Source organism: Eptesicus fuscus, chromosome 8 (assembly GCF_027574615.1).
Source record: "Eptesicus fuscus isolate TK198812 chromosome 8, DD_ASM_mEF_20220401, whole genome shotgun sequence".
Taxonomy (NCBI): domain Eukaryota; kingdom Metazoa; phylum Chordata; class Mammalia; order Chiroptera; family Vespertilionidae; genus Eptesicus; species Eptesicus fuscus.
In genome coordinates, this window is record NC_072480.1 from 61,054,716 (window position 1) to 61,078,631 (window position 23,916).

At 47.0% G+C, this 23,916-nt stretch overlaps 1 protein-coding gene across 2 annotated transcripts in view; it reads left to right on the forward strand.

Annotated features, from left to right (window-relative positions):
• The first annotated feature begins 1,928 nt into the window (after positions 1–1,928).
• Positions 1,929–23,916, forward strand: part of CLDN10 (claudin 10) — a 117,783-nt gene continuing 95,795 nt past the window's right edge. Inside the window, exon 1 of one of the 2 annotated variants that reach the window (XM_008143995.3) lies at positions 1,929–2,142. In XM_008143995.3, coding sequence (XP_008142217.1) covers positions 1,929–2,142 — 214 coding nt within the window. The remainder of the gene's footprint in view (positions 2,143–23,916) is intronic. The other variant, XM_054720250.1, reaches the window with a different exon arrangement.

Here is a 23,916-nt window from a genome sequence, read left to right on the forward strand (position 1 = left end):
AGGCTGGCAGAGGAGGGAAGTTGGGGGCAAACAGCCTGGCAGCAGAGTGGTTAGGGGGTGATCAGGCTGGCAGGCAGAAGCAGTTAGGGGCAATCAGGAAAGCAGGCAGGCAAGAGTTGGGAGCCAGCAGTCCTGGATTGTGAGAGGGATGTCCGACTGCCCATTTAGGGATCCGACTGCCCACTGGGATCAGGCCTAAATGGGCAGTCGGACATCCCTCAAGGGGTCCCATATTGGAGAGGGTACAGGCTGGGCTGAGGGACAACCCCCCCTCTGTGCACGAATTTCGTGCACCGGGCCTCTAGTATATTTATAAAATTAGAGTAATTAAGAAGTTTGTATTGGCATGAGAACAGAGAAGCAGGTAGATGGAGCAGAGGAGAGAATCCAAAAACAAACCATGCAAATATTGATACCTGATGTGACAGAGGTAACATTGCAGATTAATAGGGAGACAAGGGATATTCAGTAATGATTTTAAAAATTGGGTTTCCATATTAAAAAATGAAATAGATACCAAATCATAAAACACACAAAAAATAATTCTGGATGATTTATAACTTAAGCTAAAACTTTGAAATAGGAGTAAAGGCCAATGCATTTTCTTTTTAAGAGTTATTTCCACCTTTTTTTTGCAATTTATTTTTGATATCTGAGGGAGAATTTCTTAATTTAGATTCCAAAAGCACAAATTATTTAGTAAAAGCTTGATAAATCTGACTACATTAAAACTAAGACACTTTATCAAATGGCTACATAAAGACAAACCACAAGCTAAGGGAAGATATTTGCAACAATATAATCAACAAATGATTACTCTCAAGAATGCATAGATGACTCATTCAAATTATAAAAAGTCAAGCAACTCAATGGACAAAATGAGCAAATGCTTCAAATGTCTTTGTAGGCAAAAGCACAATGAGCCAATAAACACATCAAAAGATGCTCAACCTCATTAATCATCAGAAATACACAAATCAATCATTATAATGGGATACTTTTATGATCAGAGTGGCCAAAAGAAAAAAAAAAAATTCTGACTACACCAGAGTACCAAGTACTATGGCGTAGGGAACTACTATGGCGAACTACTTTACTAAGTAGTTATAGGAGTTTAGTGGGAGGTAAACTCCTATAACTACTTAGTAAAGCAGTTCAGTATGATCTATAAAGTTGAAGGTATTTCCTGCATCCTAGCAATTCTGTTTTCAGGATATACCTCAGAGAAACTCGTGCACATGTACACAAGGAGAAACTTACGAGAAGGTTTACAGCTGTACCAATTGCTGTGGGGAGGGGGCGGGGCGCAACATAAAGGTTCATCTCCAGGAAAATGGATAAACTGTAACAGATTCACTTAGTAAGGTATTATATGCAGCTGTTCTACTAGTATTTAATGACCAATAGTTATATTCCCGTACAGGGATACATCGCACAAACATGATATTGCGTGGAATAGATAGATTACAGAAGAACACCCACATGATTCCATTTACATCAAGATTCAGAAGCATAGAAGACTACAGCAATTGGTCAAAAAGGCCTTCACTGTTACTGTATAATTTGTACTTTGTAATATCTGGTAGTTGCATGGTTCGTTAAGCTTCAGGATAACAGAAAATTAAGCATTAACTATGGTGCCAGGAAATAAAAATCTGTGAAACCAAAACCTTTGAAATCTGTCTACAAAATCTTAGTAAAATACCCATGTAGCAAATTAGAAAGATCACCTGAAGGCTATCTCTAAAGTGCCGTCAGTAAATCAGACTTTATCCTAAATTCTGGTACTTCCTCGGGCCACCCAAGTATGACATACGGTCACCTACCCACCTAACTTGCTGTAACTCTTGTCCAAGTGCTTTTTGCCCGCTGCATGCCAGACCCCCAGTGTTCTGTCTGGACAGTGTCACGGGAGAAGCCTGGGCGGCATGTTCAGGGCACAGATCTCGGCTCTGGTGTTTGGTGTCGGAGGGTTTGGAGCTCTCGTTGCTGCCACCACGTCCAATGAGTGGAGAGTAACCACCCGAGCATCATCGGTGATAACTGCCACCTGGGTTTACCAGGGTCTGTGGATGAACTGCGCAGGTAACGCGATGGGTTCCTTCCATTGCCGGCCGCACTTTACTATCTTCCAAGTACAAGGTAAATAGAATAACTTTGTTTGGGGTTGAAGGACAATGCCACTTTTCTCTCCACTATTCTGAACTAGCTGTATACTGTACAGACTGAGTGCTTCATTAAAGTGCCATGATTTGCCCAAGATGGATGGGGTATATGAATGTTGGCTGAAAGAATTAAATCAGGTGTTGTATATGGCAAAGAAGAGTTAAGAATAACTCTCTGGATCTTTTAGAAATACCTAGTGCCAATGATAGACTCATAGGAAAGGGTGAAGTGATTGGCTTATTTTAAAAGCTAGTTTCAATGTGCCTTGTGGGGGAATCATTCATATAATAAATCTTATTTATCCTATGCTTCCTCAGGCCACCTGGACATGAAATACATACATACATATGTATATGCAGATATATATTCAACGTGATGGAAGCATATGACAAGACGAACAGTGTGAAGTGAGAAAAGAATTCTGTTTTCAGAGGGTTTTCCATGTTTAGTGATAAAATAGCAGAACAAGAAGAATTTAAAAGTAGCTAAGTGAAGGACAATGCCCGTGAGCTTTACCTTTTTGTTACTTGGTTTTATTTTTTAAATATGTAGGCAAGCTTTCATGGCTATGCATATTAGAAATTCTATTGCAAGTGTATGTATTTTAAAGAGGGAACTTTAAAAAAAAGTACTTTATATCTCAGGACACCTCCAGGGAAACAGTTATTTGCTTTTATGTCATTATAAGAACCACTATCTGCCTCCGTTTTCTGCCCATTTGATACATTTACACATCTGCCACAAGTTGTGGGTGTATTATTATGTTAAAAATTGCCCCTGAGGCATGCGTGGGGAGAGGGGTGGGATGGGAATGGGGGGATGAGGACAAATATTGATTAATCAATAAAGAAATTAAAAATTGCCCCTGATATTTTATAAAATATAGACTTTTCACAATCCAATGCCAAAACTGTACCTTGGCCCCCGTAAAGACAATGAAATAAAATTTTAACTAGGAAGTTACTAAAGCATAATATTTTATGGGAATTTTGTGTCAAGTATTCAGGTCATTAGTCCACAGTATGTGCCAAAGGATACAGAGAGAAGCTTAGTTAAAGCCAGGAGATTTCTAGTGACCGTCAATGAAAATGTTCGAGCTTGGACACCAGTCAGGCTGTCAAATCACATGGACTTTCCTAAGCACCCATTTTAGGAATCAATGATGTCTCTCTTGTCCCAATGTCTAAACTTACTTTGGGACATTTCACAGTTGGTACAAGGGATGACATTAAAAGGAGAGGAGTGTGTGGAGACACTGTTGTCATTCTGTAAACCTCCTGTGATGGTTCTTTCTCCATGGTCCCCTCGTGGCCCATTCCCACCGTGGCCAGCGGGTCAAACATATGTTATGTGGGTAAGTCTTTATCTTTGTTCTTTACTGGGTTCACCTTTTTTAAAAAAGAAAGGAAGTGTTTTGCCTTATTACCCTTCATTTTATATTCCCTAACAAGAACTAGGTATTGTGAAAAATAAACATTCAACCTTAGCTCCAAAGTGGGCCAAAGGACGTGGTAGATTTCTGTATCACTTCAACAGCTACTTCCCCAAATACATTTTAGAAAACATGGAGTTAGAAATGTTGTTACTATGTATTGTGGTGGTCCACATAATCTTCCACTCTTAAAATTTTATCCCCTAATTTTGCTTCTTGATAGTAAAAATAGCATATTCTATACCTGGTGTGTACCCTGCACATAAGAGGTAAATCGAAAAATCTCGTCCACTGACAAAGCTTTGATTAGAATATGCTAAATTTTATTTGACATAACCTCTCCACTATCTTCACCCTGGAGTGAAATCTTTATAAAAAGATAGTTACTACAGAAATCTGTTTTCAGCATCAGGAACACTGAACCGTATTTCCAAAGGAAACAGGAACTCACAAGTTTGGATTCCCTATTCACGGAGAATCATTGCTGACGGGGATGGTTGGTGGCGTTTCCTTTATTCCTATTCGAAAACATAGCAATGGGGGTGTTGGGAAAGCTTTTTATGCCAACAGGCTCTCCAACATCACAATGATTCCAAATTGAGAAAAGAACTCAGAAGCCAAGGAGGAGTGCAAATGGTTGTATCACATTATAAAATAATGAACGATTTACTCCTCCTTTGTCAATTTGAGATGAATCTTCTTAAACGTAGGTCAGATTAAGCCTCCTCTAAACTGCTAGGTTTATGGGGTTGTGTGTGTGTGTGTGTGTGTGTGTGTGTGTGTGTGTGTTTTCCTTTGGTGGTTACATAATTTCATTACCAGCTCCATATCTTCTTTCTGCTAACCCTCTTAGGTGCCCTATTATAACCAAAGTTTTTTAGGGACTCATTTAGGTTAATGGTAACTGCACCATTTAAACTTTAAAGATTTGATGTAGGCTAGCACCTCTTTGGACAAGGAGCATTTACAGTAATTGCGAAAAACACAGGCTCCCTCCAGCTGCAGTTCTGTGGAATCAATTTCAGGAAAGCACTGTAGGGAGACTTGAAATTCAGTCCTCATCGCAGCGGAAGCTTCTTTTTTGGGGGGAGGGGGAGGGACTTTTTGACTCATTTTCAAGAGCACTTCACTGTCTTTAGATGCAATATCCACTATAGGCTGTGTTAAAGAACAAAATTCAGTTGAGGAAATTTGAAGATCTAATTGACTGTATTGAGTGGTTCATGAATCAGGTAGCATCCCATCCAGCAAGTAAAGAGAAGCCCTGGAAAGTTGTACAATATGGAATGTTTTTATAGGCAGAAACTGGGTGAGACAAAAATAGTTATTAGCAAAAGAAAAGCAAGGATTATTTCAGGCAAGGGTACCTTTTTTTTGAGGTGGGATCTTGTCAGGGAGACTGCCTCGGTTTCTTTTGAGAGGGATAGAGAGGCTCCATGTGATAGATTACCTCATTGGTACTGACCACAGAATTCCAGACTGAAGCATTAATATCGCATTCCTGGAGAAGGTCATGCAATTAGTTAGGTATTAAGTCTAGGTTTGGTGTCATGGGCTTTGGCAGAAGTGACTGCATTTTGGGCCCGTGGTTTTCTCTTTAACAGCTGCATCTCTCATTTTGTTGTGTGAGTATTTTTTTTTTTTAAATCTTCACCTGAGGATATTTTTCCATTGATTTTAGAGAGAGTGGAAGAAAGAGGGAGGGACACACAGAGAGAAACATTGACATGAGAGAAATTGGTTGCCTTCTGCAGGTGCCCTGACTAGGGCCAGGAATTGAGCCTGCAACCGAGATATGTCCTTTGACTGGAATCAAACCCAGAACCCTTCAGTCCCAGGGCCGATGCTCTATCCACTGAACCAAACCGGCCAGGGCTTGTTGTGTGTTTTTTCTCTCATGTCAATGTTAATAGGCATGTTTTCATGGACATGAGAGTAAAGCATTCCTCATAGGGAGAGAAGCAGTGATTTCTGGCAGGGAACGCTGGATCCAGAAGGCATTGCTATCAGTAGAAATTAAAGCTCAGTTGTGGTCACCTGGAGGACAGGGGCCTGATCTGTTGTGCTCTCCTTGTGCTCCTGGCACATAGTGAGCTCTGGATATATATTTGAAACATTACTGAATGAGCAAAATCATGAGTCAGACAGATAGTTCATCATGAGGGCAAAATTGCGTTCCTAGAGGAAAGCTAGAGTGTCATGAATTGAGGAGTAACTTAGGACATGTACTCAGGCGACAAAAAGGAAGATCACTGGGTTGCAATTCAGCAGATGGCGCTTCAGGTTCTGACTCTTTCATTTAACTAGCTGCGAGACCTTGACTCTGGCAATGAAACTCTCTGCAACTCATTCATAAATTTCCTCCTCCATAAATTGAGAGAGCTGGACTCCAAGAGTTCCTTAAAGTATCTTTCAACCTAACGTTCAATTCGAGAGCATCACAGGGTTTCACCACCTGGCAGTAGCAGTTCACCAAAGAATTATAGCTGTAAAAGGCTCTTCTAAGGTAATTGCTCATAAGATTAGTCCTTCTTCTCCCCTTATCTATTATCTTGGCTGACTGGCTTCCTGTGTTCCTGACTGTTTAGAATCTTACCCTTATCTGGGTGGAGATAGGTTTAAATGACCTTAAATGTCTTTATGACCCAAGTAAAGGTGCCAGGATTTCGGTGGAATGAAACCAAATGCTATTCTGGAAGCTGACATTCAAATGATGCTGGCTGCCTCTAGGGTAAACCTTCTCTCCTCACCTGGCAACCCTTTCACCTCTCCCCATTCCCTTATCAGTCATGCCATAAGAATGGGGATGAAAAGAATGGCATTTGCTAAAGAAAAGGGGGTTCTCTATGGGTATTTATTGACATACAGGGAATGGCTAGGAGCCATCTGATACCATGATTTTAGATTTCTTGCTAGTTGAAATGTGTGCCTTAGTTCATGATTAAATAACAGTCATAAATTTCAAAGAACAGTAATGAATAAATGAAAATGATGGTATCAATGAGGGAAATTACCTTTAGTAATTTGGTAGCTTCAAAAATATTTCAAAACTAATACATTTAATACATAGCTACATCTTTGGAAGACATTTACCTTTAATCTCAGGAGAGGCTTCTATTTGCTAAGATTCTGACTCTGCTTTCTGAAACTTAATTTTAATAACTAAACCTAAAGTGAATTTTAATTTTAGATTTATTCTCCTGCTGTGTTCCAGATGCATGTAGTTATTTAAAAGCATATAGAGAAAAGGAAAGAAAAAATAAAATAAAAATAAAAAAAATAAAATAAAAACATTAGAAAACCTCAAGTTTTGTCTTTGGCATTTATCACCCCAAAAATGAGCCTAAGGAACATCAACATGTTCTTGTCCCAACCAAAAATGGCATAATTTTAGATGTTTACTCACACACTCAATGACACAGTAGAATCTGGACAGGACAAGCCTTTAAAAGAGTCTGTGCCAAGAAATTGGCAAGCACAATGCTGAAATGTGCCCATGCCTTGTGGCGGTGACAGTGGTGCTGGAGCCAAAACTGCCCGTGAGTGGACTTGGATCCTGTCAGTGTGCTCCAAGGATGTTCTTGTGTCGAAGATCAGAGATATTCAGGACAGCTTGGCTCCATTAACAGCTCCCCTCTTAAAGACCAGGACCTTATCTATCCTGTATCCTTGGGGCCCACCACTGTGGCTGACTCCTAGTAGGCACTCGATAAAGGCTTGTGGATTGAACAAAAGGAAGAAGAAATTGTTCACTGAGTTACATCATAATATTTTATATATATATAGTAATCTCCCCCCCACCCCCCACACACACTTACCTGCGGAAGTTGCAGTTACCTTTGGTCAACTGTGGTCCAAAAATATTAACTGGAAAATTCCAGAAAGAAACTCATAAGTTTTATTTTTTATTTTATTTTTTTAATTTCTTTATTGATTAAGGTGTCACATATTTGTCCTCATCCCCCCATTCCCATCCCACCCCTCTCCCCACGCATGCCCCAATCCCCTGTTGAACTTAACCGTTGGATAGGCTTATATGCATGCATACAGGTCCTTTGGTTGAACTCTCCCCCTCCCCCCCACCCTCCCCCTACCCTCCCCTATCCTCCCTCTGAGGCCCGATAGTCCGATCGATGCCTCCTTGCTTCTGGTTCTGTTCTTGTTCCTCAGTCTATGTTGTTCATCATTTCCCCTAGATGCGTGAGATCATATGTCACTAGATATATACTAATAAGAACTGAATGTGAGACGAGCAATAATAGTTATGCTGACAGGCAAATGAATCAATCTGTAGCGAGCTTCCCCCTGGACCAACAGTTCTTTTGAGACCCAATTTCAATGTCCAGTAGTTCCTTATGTGTACATGTCAGCACTGACCCCTCAGCTCTGGATGGTGGGCAAATGGTGGTAATGGAGGTCCGACTCCCTCTGGTTTGGTCTCGGCCGAACCCAGGGGCACGGCGTCACCCAGACTAAGGGGCACGTGGCCTCACCCTTACCCAAGGGGCGCGTGGTCACACCCGGGCCTGGGACCCAGCCTCACCCGGATGGATCCAGGGGCGCACGGCCTCACCCGGACCCAGGATCTGGCTTCACCCGTACCCAGGGACGCTTGGCCTCTCCCAGACCCAGGGGCACGTGGCCTCACCCGGGCCTAGGTGCATGAGGCCTCATCCGGATCCAGGGACACATGGTCGCACCCGGACCCAGGGACGCTTGGCCTCTCCCAGACCCAGGGCCACTTGGGCTCACCCGGGCCTAGGTGTACGAGGCCTCACCCGGATCCAGGGACACATGATCTCACCCGGACCCAGGGACGCTTGGCCTCTCCCAGACCCAGGGCCACTTGGGCTCACCCGGGCCTAGGTGCACGCGGCCTCACCCGGATCCAGGAACACATGGTCTCACCCGGACCCAGGGACGCTTGGCCTCTCCCAGACCCAGGGCCACTTGGGCTCACCCGGGCCTAGGTGCACGCGGCCTCACCTGGATCCAGGGACACATGGTCTCACCCGGACCGAGGGACGCTTGGCCTCTCCCAGACCCAGGGCCACTTGGGCTCACCCGGGCCTAGGTGCACGAGGCCTCACCCGGATCCTGGGACACATGGTCTCACCCGGACCCAGGGACGCTTGGCCTCTCCCAGACCCAGGGCCACTTGGGCTCACCCGGGCCTAGGTGCACGCGGCCTCACCCGGATCCAGGGACACATGGTCTCACCCGGACCCAGGGACGCTTGGCCTCTCCCAGACCCAGGGCCACTTGGGCTCACCCGGGCCTAGGTGCACGCGGCCTCACCTGGATCCAGGGACACATGGTCTCACCCGGACCGAGGGACGCTTGGCCTCTCCCAGACCCAGGGCCACTTGGGCTCACCCGGGCCTAGGTGCACGAGGCCTCACCCGGATCCTGGGACACATGGTCTCACCCGGACCCAGGGACGCTTGGCCTCTCCCAGACCCAGGGCCACTTGGGCTCACCCGGGCCTAGGTGCACGCGGCCTCACCCGGATCCAGGGACACATGGTCTCACCCGGACCCAGGGACGCTTGGCCTCTCCCAGAACCAGGGCCACTTGGGCTCACCCGGGCCTAGGTGCACGAGGCCTCACCCGGATCCAGGGACACATGGTTGCACCCGGACCCAGGGACGCTTGGCCTCTCCCAGACCCAGGGCCACTTGGGCTCACCCGGGCCTAGGTGCACGAGGCCTCATCCGGATCCAGGGACACATGGTCGCACCCGGACCCAGGGATGCTTGGCCTCTCCCAGACCCAGGGCCACTTGGGCTCACCCGGACCTAGGTGCACGAGGCCCCACCCGGATCCAGGGACACATGGTCTCACCCGGACCGAGGGACGCTTGGCCTCTCCCAGACCCAGGGCCACTTGGGCTCACCCGGGCCTAGTTGCACGAGGCCTCACCCGGATCCTGGGACACATGGTCTCACCCGGACCCAGGGACGCTTGGCCTCTCCCAGACCCAGGGCCACTTGGGCTCACCCGGGCCTAGGTGCATGCGGCCTCACCCGGATCCAGGGACACATGGTCTCACCCGGACCCAGGGACGCTTGGCCTCTCAGACCCCGGGGCACGTGACCTCACCCATGCCTAGGTGCACGAGGTCTCACCCGGATCCAGGGACACACGGTCTCACCCGGACCCAGGGACGCCTGGCCTCCCCCAGACCCAGGGGCACGTGGCCTCACCCGGGCCTAGGCGCACGAGGCCTCACCCGGATCCAGGGACACACGGTCTCACCCGGACCCAGGGACGCCTGGCCTCCCCCAGACCCAGGGGCACGCGGCCCCACCCGGACCTAGGTGCACGAGGCCCCACCCGGATCCAGGGACACATGGTCTCGCCCGGACCTAGGGGTGCGTGGCCTCTCTCAGACCCAGGGGCACATGGCCTCACCTGGACCTAGGTGCACGAAGCCACCCGGACCCAGGGGCGCGTTACCTCTCTCAGACCCCTGGTCGCGTGGTCTCACCCGGATCCAGGGGCTCACGGCCTCACCCGTACTCGGGACCCAGCCTTACCCGGATCCAGGGTCCCACGGCCTCACCCGGACCCAGGGTTCAGATTCGCCCGGACCCAGGGGCACATGGCCTCACCCGAACCCGGAATCCAGCTTCACCTGGACCCAGGGGCGCGTGGCCTCACCCAAACCCAGGGGCGTGAGGCCTCATCTAGACCCAGAGGTGTGTGACCACATCTGAACCCAGAGGCTCGCAGGCTCGCCTGGACTCGGATCTCAGCGGGGTTTCGTCTTCTTGATCCCAATTCCTGTTGGTCAATTCCCTCTCAGCAATTCCTTCGGTCATTTTCTCAGAGCTCCAGGGCGGCTGCCGCAGAACTCGTTGGGCGGCGGGCTCGGCAAGGCTCCGGTGTGCCCGGTACCCGGCGGTGGGCTGGTCCGGTGTCGCTGCGTCGGCCCTTGGGTCTGCAACGGTGGCCAGTCGCTGAGCGTGCGCACCTGGCCACTTCGGGGCATTGAGATTCTTGAAGGACTCGGAGGTCAGCAAGCGCGGAGTCTCCCACCCCATGTCTCCCAGGGGCTCGTCTGTCCGTGCTCGGCAGCGAGTGGAGCCGTCCCCTCAGCCGGAGACCGCCGGGGGAACTGCGCCGAGCACGTTCCTGGCCACCATTGTGTCGCCTGAGCCATAGTTCTTAAAGTGTGGACTTTGGGTCACCGGCATCAGCATCATCCTGCGTACCCCTCTCTTTTATTCTAGTTGTAGAGCATCTGCTCAGCCAGCCCCCCGGTCTTTCTGGCTGGTGTCTGCTCTGCTCTCCCGTCGTAGTCTCAATATTGTTGTGGTAGGCAACGATCAGGCTGCCGCCCTATGTCTCCATCTTGGTCCTCCTTTGTACAGTTAAGTCTTGATTGTTGTTGGTGTCACTGGGAGGAATTGTCCTCCAGGCCAATTGGCCGTGAGGACCCTCTTTGTCCATATAGGAAGAGTTACTGTGCAGGAGACATGTTTGTGGGCCGGGTCTTGATGCAGCAATGCCTTGGCGCTCACTGAGTCTGCCTCTAGAATGCCTCCCTTATGCAAGTGATTGAAATCTGGTGTCATCTCCCACCAACCACTAGATGCCCTCGTTTCTGGGTCTCCAATGCAGTGTGGGTCAGCCACTACCTGAGGCACTCAGCAGGAAAAAGCTTCTGCTCAGCTTGGCTGGGGCGGAGCTACAGGGTGGAGCCTACAACCTTGGCTTCCTGTCAGCCCCGCCCTATGAGGCTCCTGTGTCTGTGTCCCTCTGTATTCCTTGCAAACACCTCTGAGAGAAACGCGCCCTGGAGTTTCGCCCACTGCCAAACAGTCCAGTCCCTCCCCTAATGAATCTGGACTCCCAGATTCTCGCCTGGAACTGGGCTTCAGTGCAGTTGGAACTGGGTCTCAGCGCAGTCTGGCGTCCCTGTCTCCTTCCCAGCAGGGCCACCCAGTGGCGCAGGCAAAAGTTCGTCCTCTGCGCACCTTCCAGTGCGCGCGTCTGGAGCCGCCGCTTCTCTGTGCCTCCGCCACCACAGCCCAAATTCATTCCCCCAGCGTGCGCCTGGCTTCCCAGGGATTCGCCCGGAACTGGGGTTCAGTGCAGTCGGAACTGGGGTTCAGCACGGTCCTGAGCTTATGTCTCCTTCCCGCTAGGGCAGTTCAGTGGCGCAGGCAACAGTCCGTCCTTTGCGCCCCTTCCCGTGCGCGCCTCTGGAGCTCTGCCTTCCCCGCTCCTCTGTGCCTGCGCCCCACAGCCCAGATTCATTCCCCCAGCCTGCGCCTGGCTTCCCAGGGTTTCGCCCGGAACTGGCGCTCAGTGCAGTCGGAGCCGGCGCTTAGCGCACTCCGGAGCCTTTATCTCCTTCCTGCCAGTGAACGCCGGCCAGGCCGTCAGCCGCCCCTTCCTCTCCGGCTCCATCCTCCCCGCAGGCGCGCGTGCTCGTGTCTCCGCCAGTTTCTCCATACCTCAGGCTTTTACGGCTCCCCCGATTGTCCCCGTGGCCTTCTCCTTCCCCCCAGCTGTGGGCATTTCAGTCCGCCAGCTCTCCTGTGGTTCTGGACGATGTCCGTTCTGACCTCTAGTTGTGCCTTTGAAATTGTTGTGCCCGGCTGCAGGTTAGGTGTTTCACCTATGCCGCCATCTTGGTTTCCGAAACTCACAAGTTTTAAATCGCATGTCCTTCTGGGTAACATGATGAAATCTCGGGAGTCCACTCTCTCCAGCCCAGACGTGCATCATGCCTCTGTCCAGTGTCTCCATGCTGTAGACACTCTGCGCCTGTTAGTCACTTAGTCACCATCTTGGTTACCGGACGGACTGTCAAGGCATCACAGTGCTTGAGTTCAAGTGACCCTTATTTTACTTACTAATGACCCCAAAGTGCAAGAGTAGTGATGCCGGCAATTCAGATATACCAAAGAGGAGCTGTAAAGTGCTTTGTTTAAGGGAAAAGGTGAAATCTCTCCACTTAATAAGGACAGAAAAAAAATCATATGCTAAGATTGCTAAGTTCTATAGTCACAACAAATCTTCTACCTGTGAAACTGAAGAAGGAAAAAGAAATTCGTGCTAGTTTTGATCCTCCTTCTGACATACTGTCAGGTCAGTAATAGCCTAAGACTATGTCATTCACATTTCATTTCACGTCAGCATTGTATCATCTCACATCATCACAAGAAAAAGATATTTTCAGAGAGACCACACTCACATAACTTTATTACAGTATAATGTTATAATTATTCTATTTTATTATTAGTTACTAGTGGCCCATCGCGTGATATCATGCGCAGTAGGCCGCCCGCCGCTTCCATGGGAGCCAGCAGGAACCGTACCACACCGCGGAGGCTGCAGGCCGCACCCCTGTCCTTGTCCGTGTCTGCTCCAGCTCCGGGGGGCTGGCCCGAGTCAGGGTGCGGTGGCTCACCAGCCCCCGTCTCTATCTCCATCTCTGCTCTGGGACTCATCTGCACACACAACCTTCTCCTGTCCAGTTGTGACCCATTATGGCATTCCAGACTAATTTGCACATTCATATTTATATATATATTAGAGGCCCGATGCACAAAGATTCATGCAAGAATAGGCCTTCCTTTCCCTGGCTGCTGGCACCAGCTTCCCTCTGGTACCCAGGACCCGGACTGCTTCGCTCCTGCTGCTGCCTGGCATCCAGGACCTGGGCTGTTTCACTCCAGCCACCACTGCCACCCACCAGGGGTGTGCTCTGAGCCGTGCTGTGGCCACTCGGACCCTGGTGTGTATCCACTGGGGCCAGGGGCGGCACGCAGTCCCCTCCTGCCCATCTGTGCGCGCAGCTCCTCCCAAGCGGTCGTGATGCAGCCTCCTCCTGAGCCAGTCGTGATGCCCGGCTAATTTGCATATTAATAGATAGATAGATAGATAGATAGATAGATAGATAGATAGATAGATTGTTGTTCCTCTCTTACTGTGCCAAATTTGTAATTCAGTATGTATGTATAGGAAAAACACAGTTTGGTACTATCTGCAGCTTTAGGCATCCACTTGGAATTTATCCCCGGCCATAAGGGGGACACTGTACATTTGGTGTTTAGTCCTGGTCTTCTTGGGCATGGACTCCATCTTTGTGGGTCTCTAGCATCGAACTAGATAAACCCACGACCAGGAACTACTGCAGAGAAAAGCATGGGCAGGAGCCTTTATTGTGGTTTTCATGGGAAGGAATGAGCAAGGCAGGGTTACCAACCTAAGCAGGTTTGGATTGGCTACTTTGTTTTGTGTGGGTTTTTTTGTTTTTTTTTAAAAAATGTATATTTTTATTGATTTCATAGAGCAAGGGAGAGGGAGAGATAGAAACATCAATGATGAGAGAGAATCATTGATCAGCTGCCTCCTGCATGCCCCCTACTGGGAACTGAGCCTACCGGAATTGAACTTGACCGGAATTGAACCTGGGACCCTTCAGTCCACAGGCCGATGCTCTATCCACTGAGCAAAACTGGCTGGGGTGGGATTGGCTGCTTTGAATAATTTCAGCAGGCTCTGGGTGTAGGAGCTGTGTCAAGTTGTCTGGTACCTAGGCCCGGGCAGACTAGGGCAGAGGAATATTGACTTGATGTGTGAAAGCTTGATGAAAGAAGTAGTTGGGGGTGTGGGCTTTGAATTTGTTGCTTTGCTTATGAAAGGTGCACTTTTTTTGTTATCTCTAAGAATTGCCCTCCTTGGGAGGGCAGTTTTCCCTCCTGTCATCATTGAGGTCCTAGATGCCAGAGCACTAAGAATGCAGAATATATGTTTGTACAGTATTAGTACTAGATCCTTCAGTGTTGTTTGCATTGGTGGGTCAGCAAGGCAAGCGCTTCGCTATTGCACCTTCCCTTCAGAGTTCCACATGCTTATCTGATCTTCAGTATTTGCTTTCTCCTGGTGAATATTTTGTGTAGAAAAGGTTCAGATTTTCCCCACAGGGTTCAGTGTTTCTCTCTCTGCGTGTTGCCCATCTGACCGTATATGCAACAAGCAGGCTTCACGGACTCTTCTGGGCACAGATTCCATTACTCAGTCTTAGACAAACTCCCAACCTAAAGCAGCTAGAAACTCAAAGGACATCTTCTGACCAAACAGAATGTTGAGATTAGTAATTTAAAAAGTCCTGCCACTGTGCATTTTTAGATCATTCCAGAGCACTTCAGAATGCTACACTGCTCTCCAATGAACTCAAGATAATTGAGCTGATATTTAGGGGATGGCTGGTCTTCAGTTATGCTTTGGCCAGACTTCTGTGTGCATTGCAGGAAAAATTGCTCTAATGCCATATTATAACTGCCAAGGAAATCTGTAAGTAGTTTATTCCCTTATTCACTAATGAGTCCCTTCATCAAAGCATTCATTGGATTCCTGGCACACAATATAAGTTCTGGGTTGAGGAGCGGGACCCTCAGTGGATGTGCTGCTTGGAGGAAGACAATCGGTTAGCTAACAACTAGCCCAGAATGAGAAGTGCTATCTGCTGGTCAAGTTCAATGGGTAGGCAGACTTCCCAGAGGATCTAGTGCTGGAAGCGTCTTGAAAGATGGGTAGAAGTTTGCCAAGGAGAAAGGGAGGGCGTTTCAGGCTGAGACTCATCCAGCTGTACAACTTATTAATTGCATGACTCTGGGCAAAATGCTTAATATATGAGCCCCCTACCCCCATAAATGGGAATAATCTTATCTACTTCAGAGGGTGGTGGTGAGGGTTAAGTGAATTAATTTGTGTAGAGCATTAATTTGTGTAGAGTGATGTCTGGCCTACAAGCAAAGGCCTCAGAGCAGAAGGGAGCCAAGTGCATCAGGGAACCGCAGCATATTAAAATGACTGAAACATAAAATGTATAGGAGGATGTTAAAAATTGAGCTTCATGCCCTGGCTGGGTGGCTCAGCTGGTTGGGACATCGTCCCTTACACCAAAAGGTTGCAGGTTTGACTCCCAGTCAGGGCACATAACTAGGGTGTGGGTTTGATTCCCGGTTGGGGTGTGTACAGGAGGCAACTTCTCTCTCTCTCTCTCTCTCTCTCTCTCTCTCTCTTCCTCTCTCTCTCTCAAATTAATTAAAAAAAAACACATATCCTCGGGTGAGACTAAAAAAACATTTTAAAAAAATCGAGCCATAGATGTAGAAAAAGGGAATGTACAAGGGGACCATTAAGCTCTATCGAGGGTAAATTTAGACTTCATTAAATTTAGACTTTGTCTTAGACCTGGAACACTATTAAAACATTTAGAGCAGAGAACACCTTATGGGACTCGTGTCTTAGAAAGATCCTGTAGTATTTCATGTTAGAACTGAATCAGGAGGGTAGCAGTGGAAGCAGACAGGAAGATATTTAGACATGGAATTAATAAGACTTAGTAACTCGGTGACTCAAGGGATGAGAGGGGTCAGGGACACCTCTGAGGCTGCCTGCCCGGAGACTTGGTGCCTCAGTGAAAGAAAAAGCTGGTTGAAGAGCAGGTCCCAATAGAAGTTCCAGTCCCTCCTCCTAGTACAATATTTTCCAATAAATATCACAATTTCAGGTGATCAGATTCTAAACTTAATTTAAAAAAAAATCAGTTATATAGAGTGAGAGGGCATGGTTTGATTGAATTTACTTTTTAAATAAATGTACTTTTTATTTTTTTAAATATATATATTTTTATTGATTTCTTACAGAGAGGAAGGGAGAGGGAGAGAGAGTTAGAAACATCGATGAGAGAGAAACATCCATCAGCTGCCTCCTGCATGCCCCCTACTGGGGATGAGCCTGCAACCAAGGTACATGCCCTTGACGGAAATCGAACCCGGGACCCTTCAGTCCGCAGGCCGACGCTCTGTCCACTGAGCCACACCGTCCGGGCAAATAAATGTACTTTTTAGATGTTCAATAAAAACCAAGCGAAAATGTAGCCGTTATAAAGATTATTAATGCAACGTTAAATGCCATTAATAGTGTTAGAACACCAGAGTTAGAGGATAATAGACACCCCCTGTCCTTGCCACACTCTGTAGTCAGATTGCATAGTGCTAGTCTTGGGTGCCACATTTTAAGGGACATAGACATAAACCACATCTACTGATTCTAGAAGTGGATAACTAGAAGGATTTGAAATAACTTCACATGGGAAATTGTTTCACCTGGGAAAGAGAAGAATATGGTGGCAGGGACAGGGGCAGAGGAAAGAAGACAAGTAGGAACACTGGTAAATGTTACTAGGCAATCAGATTTAGGGGCGCTGTGAATAGGAAATTTCTATTAGCGTTGCCCAACAATGGAACAGGCTGTCTCACAAAGACCTGGCTAGAAGCATCCAGAGGAGGCTGATGACCCTCTGCTAAAAGGTGGTAGAAATAAGTCCTGCGTTGGCTGGGAAGACAGACACTAGCTGATCTCTAAAGCCACTTGCAATTTGAGAGATCTGAGATTCTGTGAACATGTAAAAGCATAGAGAAATATTTAAAAATTGAAACTCCTGATTTGAATATTGCTTTAAATATTTTTTAAAACATATTTTTATTTATTTCAGAGAGGAAGGGAGGAGGAGAGAGAGATAGAAACATCAATGATGAGAGAATCATTGATTGGCTGCCTCCTGCATGCCCCCTACTGGGGATCGAGCCCACAACCTGGGCATGTGCCCTTGACTGGTATCAAACCTGGGACCTTTCAGTCCGGATGGCAACACTCTATCCACTGAGACAAACCAGCTAGGGCGTCTTAAATATTTTTGACAACTGCTGGGCTCTGCTGGAAACTTGGGACCATGGAAACAAAAGACCTTGTCTCTGCCCAGGAGCTGTGCACAGCTCAGAAGGAAACATGAGTTAAAGTAGTAAATGTTATAATACATATGTTATGTTAATGCTATTTTATTTAAAACAGTATTTTAATATATGTCAGAATTCATATAATAAATATATAATTCTCCATCTCTGATATTTCAAAGGGTCCTACGCAAACCCAAGGGGTCTGACACCGAACCCTTGCTGGGGGAAGGAATGACTCTTTCTAAATCCAGGCACAGAGCTGAGTGATGGGGGCTAGGGGGACACAAGAAGACAAATCCTGTCTTTAACTGAATTTCTTCGGATCAATGTTTTTTATTTATATGCACCAATATAGTCCATGCATAATAACCAGACCAGTCATCCTATCGGGACACTGATTTTCTCTAGAACACAAACTGTGGACTTTGGCAAGGTGGGCAGGGGGAAGTGGAAAGCTATTTTCTCCCTATCTTACTACAGCCAAAGGTTCTCATTTACTTGCATCGGCCTCCTCTGGATGTTTGAACCAGTTATATGTGGGGATTTCGGCCTAATGCATAAGGCTCCTAGAAATGTCCCCACTCTCTCTGTTGTAGTGGTTGAGATCCTTCTTGGCCCTGTGCCCGGCGCTGTGCTCTTCCCACATTGTTCAGCCTCCTACTTCCTGGAGGTCAGCTGATGCCCACTCTCCTGTCTAACCCTGGACCTCAGACCTGTCACTTTGTTCGGGCAGCTGATGTCTGGGTTCCAGGCAGTCTATCTGTTTTATGTCTGGCCTACCACCTAATTCTAGCCTGCCTGACCACTCAGTCCTGACCCAATTGTCTGTTTTGACTCCCAGCTTAGCTAAGCCATTTCCTCTGCCTCCCTGGCTCTCTCCCTCACCGGAACATGCTCTTCTCCCACCCTGGGCCTTGGGAAGAGCTATTGGAGCATGTCTCCAAGCTGTGATAATTTGGAGGGAAAGAAAAAGGGGGTGGGAAGGGGTAAAGCAGAAATCACATCCACTGCCTAGTTGACAAATAGGAATGAGGTCAGTCATGACCTGGGTAGGAGATGGAGCTACACAGATTGAGCCAGTAGATACTATTGTAGAATTATCTGCAATCCATTTATATCATCTGGGAAAATACCCATGTTATCCTAATTACTCACTCTAGCCCAGATTCAAGTCAGTACTGGGCTGGTTTTGAGAGAGAGAGAAGATAGACCCCTTGGGAAGAAACTTCCTATTCCAGCTGCAGCACCAATGCTGTCCTGTAGGGGCCCCCCATGGGTCCTTGGGGATGCAATACTACAGCCTCTCCTTTGGTGCACAAAATTCGTGCATGAGGGGTGGGGTCCCCTCAGCCCAGCCTGCACCCTCTCCAATCCAGGACCCCTTGAGGGATGTCATCCCTCTCACAATCCTGGACTACTGGCTCCTAATCGCTCACCTGCCTGCCTGCCTGGTCGCCCCTAACTGCACCCCCCTGCCAACCTGATCGCCCCTCACTGCTTCTGCATGCCAGCCTGATCACCCCTAACTGCCCCCCCTGCCAGCCTGGTTGCTCCTACCTGCCCTTTGCTGCTGGCCAGGTCGCCCCCAACTGCCCCCTCCCTGCCAGCCTGGTCGCTCCTAACTACCCCCCCCACCAGCCTGGTCACCCCTTACTGCCCCCCCTGCTGGCCTGGTCACCCCTAACTACCCCCCTCTGCTGGCCTGGTCACCCCTGACTTCCCCCGCTGCCAGCCTGGTTGCCCCCAACTGCCCCTCCCCCACCATCCTGGTCACCCCACGCAGCCTACTGTTTAGTCGTTTGGTCATCCTTCATTAACCCCCCTGCCGGCCTGGTCATAGGCAGCCATCTTGTGATGGCATGATGGTTAATTTGCATATTACCTCTTTATTATATGGGATGCTTTTGCTTCCTGTGTTTTCAATAATCCCTATTAGGAGTGATGGAGGTAGCCTACCTTTTTCCAGGGCGGAGAGCCATTCAGGTTTTGCTCTAATTCCATCTAGAATTATAAAACAAATTTACACTAGAGTGCTCATACCACGTGGGCACACACATACACACAGACATAGCTGGTTCTACACTAACTATACTTCCATACAAACTCAAGCCATGGAGAGACCTCTACTCATCACACACACACACGACTCAAATTCACCGTGCAGGCTGCACATATACATACATACAACCACTTGTCATACAACCACACACACAGAAGCAGACTCACATTTGTCATAGAGGCACCACACACATTGACACCCAAAGACCCATCCATACACAACCATGTAGGCTCCACACCTAAACACACACACACACACACACACACACACACACACCACTTACCATGCAGACATCTTACACATATCACACACTATAGTCATCAGAGTCCAAAGACAGACTTAGAGACCAAGACTTTCACAGAGAATTGTAGAAACACTGAACAGAAACAGTTGAAGATTGTTGCTCACCAGAACCATAGTAAGAAGTAATTCAACTGGAGCAAGGGTCAGCAAAGAAAATTTAGCTTCTGGACTCATCCTCAAATGCCTCTCACAGGCCATGGAGTGCCTAGAAATAACCTTCCATCACACCATCATCTTTTCCTGCTAAGACACACTTTAAATAATCTTACATAACCTTAAATGTGAGTCTGCTTCTGTGTGTGTGGTTGTATGACAAGTGGTTGTATGTATGTATATGTGCAGCCTGCACGGTGAATTTGAGTCGTGTGTGTGTGTGTGTGTGTGTGTGTGTGTGTGATGAGTAGAGGTCTCTCCATGGCTTGAGTTTGTATGGAAGTATAGTTAGTGTAGAACCAGCTATGTCTGTGTGTATGTGTGTGCCCACGTGGTATCCAGATCTTCCAGCTTCCTAAGTATTTCCTTGGGTGAATCTGTCACATTGTGTATATGCCATGATGATCAGTTGCCTTCTTTCTTCCATCCCACACTCCCTCCCTCCCTCCTTTCCTTCCTTCCTTCTTTCTAGAGCACACACCTTGAAACCCGACTTCTTATTTAAATCCCATGTTTACAATTACTACCTGTGTGATCTTGGGATTACTTAACCTCTCTGTGTTTCAGTTTCCTCATCTGTAAAATGAGAATAATAATAGTATCTTCCTTATAGAAAGTGTTAAATGAGTTAATATATGAGTAAGCTATTATTGTGGTTGTTTGCTCCAACCCACAATTCTAACTCTTCAAGACTGCTTTGAATCCTGATATGGCCATCTTTGTATTAGCTGATCTCCCAGTTTAGCATCATCCAAACTTCAGCATATGCCCTGTGGTATCTGTGGAATTCTTCCTAGAGAGGTGAAAACGTCCCTTACCCAGGCCCATACTTGCTCCCAGATTCCCAAATCTAGGAGGACATCAGCACATATTTCTCCTCCTTGCTTTTTCCAAACTGCTGACCCCACACCTGGTCTACTTCCAAACCCTGTAGAATCTGCCTGCCCCACTTTCCCATTCTCCTTGCCAGGAGGTTTCACTGTTTCTGGCTCAGCCTCCAGGCTCTTCCTGCTGACCTAAGTTGGGGTCAAATATTAGAAAGAGATTTTCTGCACTTCGACTCGTTCTAATCAAGGCTATCCAACACTGCCAGATAAAACTTGCAAAGGCAAAGCTTCCCCCCGTTTAACTCTGGGATTTATTCCGCTGCATTTAGAGAGCATTTACTCTGTGCCAGTTCCCACTTGACATAGTCTCATTTAACCTACAGAGTGACCCTCTGAGTTAGGCACTATCATCATGCCCATTTCGTGGTTCTGAGGCAACTAGAACTTGGAGAAGTCCACAACGTGCCCAATTTCATGGCTAAGGTGGTGGCCATGGCAAGATTCTGTGACTCCTGAACCCAAACATGTCATCACCTGCTCATCAAGGAGCCCCCCCCCCCCCACCCCCCCGCCGCTAATCCTCAGCAAGAGGAATGTGTCACAACAGTCCTGACGTTCCTTTCTAGTCCCCCTGCTTCAATCAAACCGGACTAGGTGCTTAACCTTTTCTCTAGTCTGTGCCCCTGCTCAGGCCATTCGGGGCAAATGTCTTTCTTCATCATTTCCATCTCTCTCTTCCTTCAAACTCTACCTCGAATACCATCTCCCACGTGAAGCCTACTTAACCTTCTAACTGGAAGAAACCTTTATCTTCATCTATCCTGTGTGGCACTCGGCGCTTTTCTAATTGTGATTTTGTCGCTCTGGCTTGTGTTGCTTATCATCTACTAGTGTACTTGTCCTTTCCCATGAGTAGATGATAAGCCCCTTGATGACAGGGTTTGAGCAATTTCTTTCTATTCCTTGCCTAGAAGAGTGCCCTGCATAAAACCCATGCTCTGTAGTTGTATATTGAGCTAGTGAATGTTGAATTGAATGAATAGGAGGAAGGACAGGACCACAGGACATGGACACCTTCTACAGGTTTACCATCCTTGGTGCCATTACTGAGTCTCTCCAGATGGTTGCCAGGCTCATGTTTCTCTCTCCTGGCTAACAGCATGGTGTAATAGGAATTGAAAAGCATCCTAGTACACTCATCAAAAGAGAGGTGGCATTTCTTGCTCTTAGCGGATCGTGCTGGCTCTTATCGGGAGCTTCTTTCTTTACTATGAGCTCTAAAACAATCTCTTTAATGATCTATTCTAGAACTGATCTGGGGTCTGCTACCAAGCTTACCAATGGCAAGTTCTGAAACAAACACTTCTGAAATTTGAGACATTCCCTTGACCTTCTTCCTGGTCTTATTTGTCTTCATTCGAAGATCACATCTGATCTATTCATTCAGATGTTAACATTGTGAAAAGTCTCCAGCACCATTCTCAATGTTCCCTTTGGGTCCTAGGAAACAGCCTGTATTTAAAAGGTGCAGCTGAGAAGTCAGAATGTGATAAAAGTGGCTCTGATTGCTCTGAGGAATTTTTTCCTCACTCTCTGTGGATTTTTTTCTCTGAGTGGTTCTGTGCCAAGTCCTCCTCTTGGTAGTTAATGACTCTGAGATATGGATGTGGCTGCTGGTCTTGTCCATAAATCATCCAGCCATGCATGACCACAGTCAGCAGAAAAACCAACCCCTCCAGCTCCTCATCTGCTGGATTCTGAAAAGTGGCTGGACTACGTGGCCATGTCTGTGAGGAAGCAAGTTTCTGCATGTTATGAGCAACTCGGCAAAAAGTGCAAGGTAAACACAAAGTGCCATTCACTGAAAGCAGACTAAATTACGAACCATCACCTTCTCGAGATAGCGTGCTCCCAGTGGGGTTATCTATCTTACAAAACATGTCTGAGGATGATGGCGTTGGACATAGTTGTTCTTTCGTGCGTCTTACTTTATTTTTAACTCAAATGCTTGTGATAAGGAGTGGAAGCCATTTTCTAACAATAAGTTATTTCCTTCCTAAATTTTTTCCCTGTCAGGATTTTCTCATTGTCACCCTATTCCCTGACCACACAGACCCCACAACTCAACTGTACTTCCTTAGCTTCTTAAAATATTTGCATTTACCTCTTATTATGAATATAATTGACAGGTCTTCTCTTCCTGTTCATAAATCTTGATTCTTCCCTTAATCAAGATGTTTTCTTAACCCCTCATATATCTCATACTTTTTTATTTTCTTTTTTTTTTTTTTTTTTTTTTTTTTTTAAATATATTTTTTTTATTGATTTTTTACAGAGAGGGAGAGAGGGATAGAGAGTTAGAAACATCGATCAGCCGCCTCCTGCACACCCCCCACTGGGGACGTGCCCGCAACCAAGGTACATGCCCTTGACCGGAATCGAACCCGGGACCCTTCAGTCCGCAGGCCGACGCTCTATTCACTGAGCCAAACCGGCTTCGGCTATCTCATACTTCTTTATTTTCTTTTTTCCCATGTGTAAAAATTATGCTTTACCTTACATCAGCCGATGAGAACAAATGCTTGCTTTTTAAAAAATATATATATTTTTATTGATTTTGGAGAGGAAGGGAGAGGGAGGAAGAGATAGAAACATCAATGATGAGAGAGAGAACCATTGATCAGCTGCCTTCTGCACGCCCCCTACTGGGGATCAAGCCCACAACCCGGCATGTGCCCTTGACTGGCATCAAACCCAGGACTCTTCAGTCCGCAGGCCGACGCTCTATCCCCTGAGCCAAACCAGCCAGGGCAAAAAATGCTTTTATCTTTACATTTATGCCACAATTTAAAGAGAATACAGGCAGGACTTGAGACTTTTCTAGGGCCCCCTGCCCTAAATATCTCTGAGCTTCTTAGCCATGCTCCTAATGATCTCTTACTTACTATTATCTTCAGGGGAAACTCAGACTCTTCTCAACAGGGCTATGGCTTGGCTCAAGTCCCACCACCAGCACCACTCCACCTGCAAACTCCATCAGCCTTTCCTCTAAATAAACAAACAAGAAGAGTAAAACTATGTTTTCTATGCAAATATAGCTTCCAATAAAAGGTAGGCATAGCTCTCCCAACAGCATTGCTGTGCTTAAGTCCTTCCCACTTAGAATTGTCACCCCAATAAATTTAATTTAAAAAAGGAAAACAAAAAGAATTT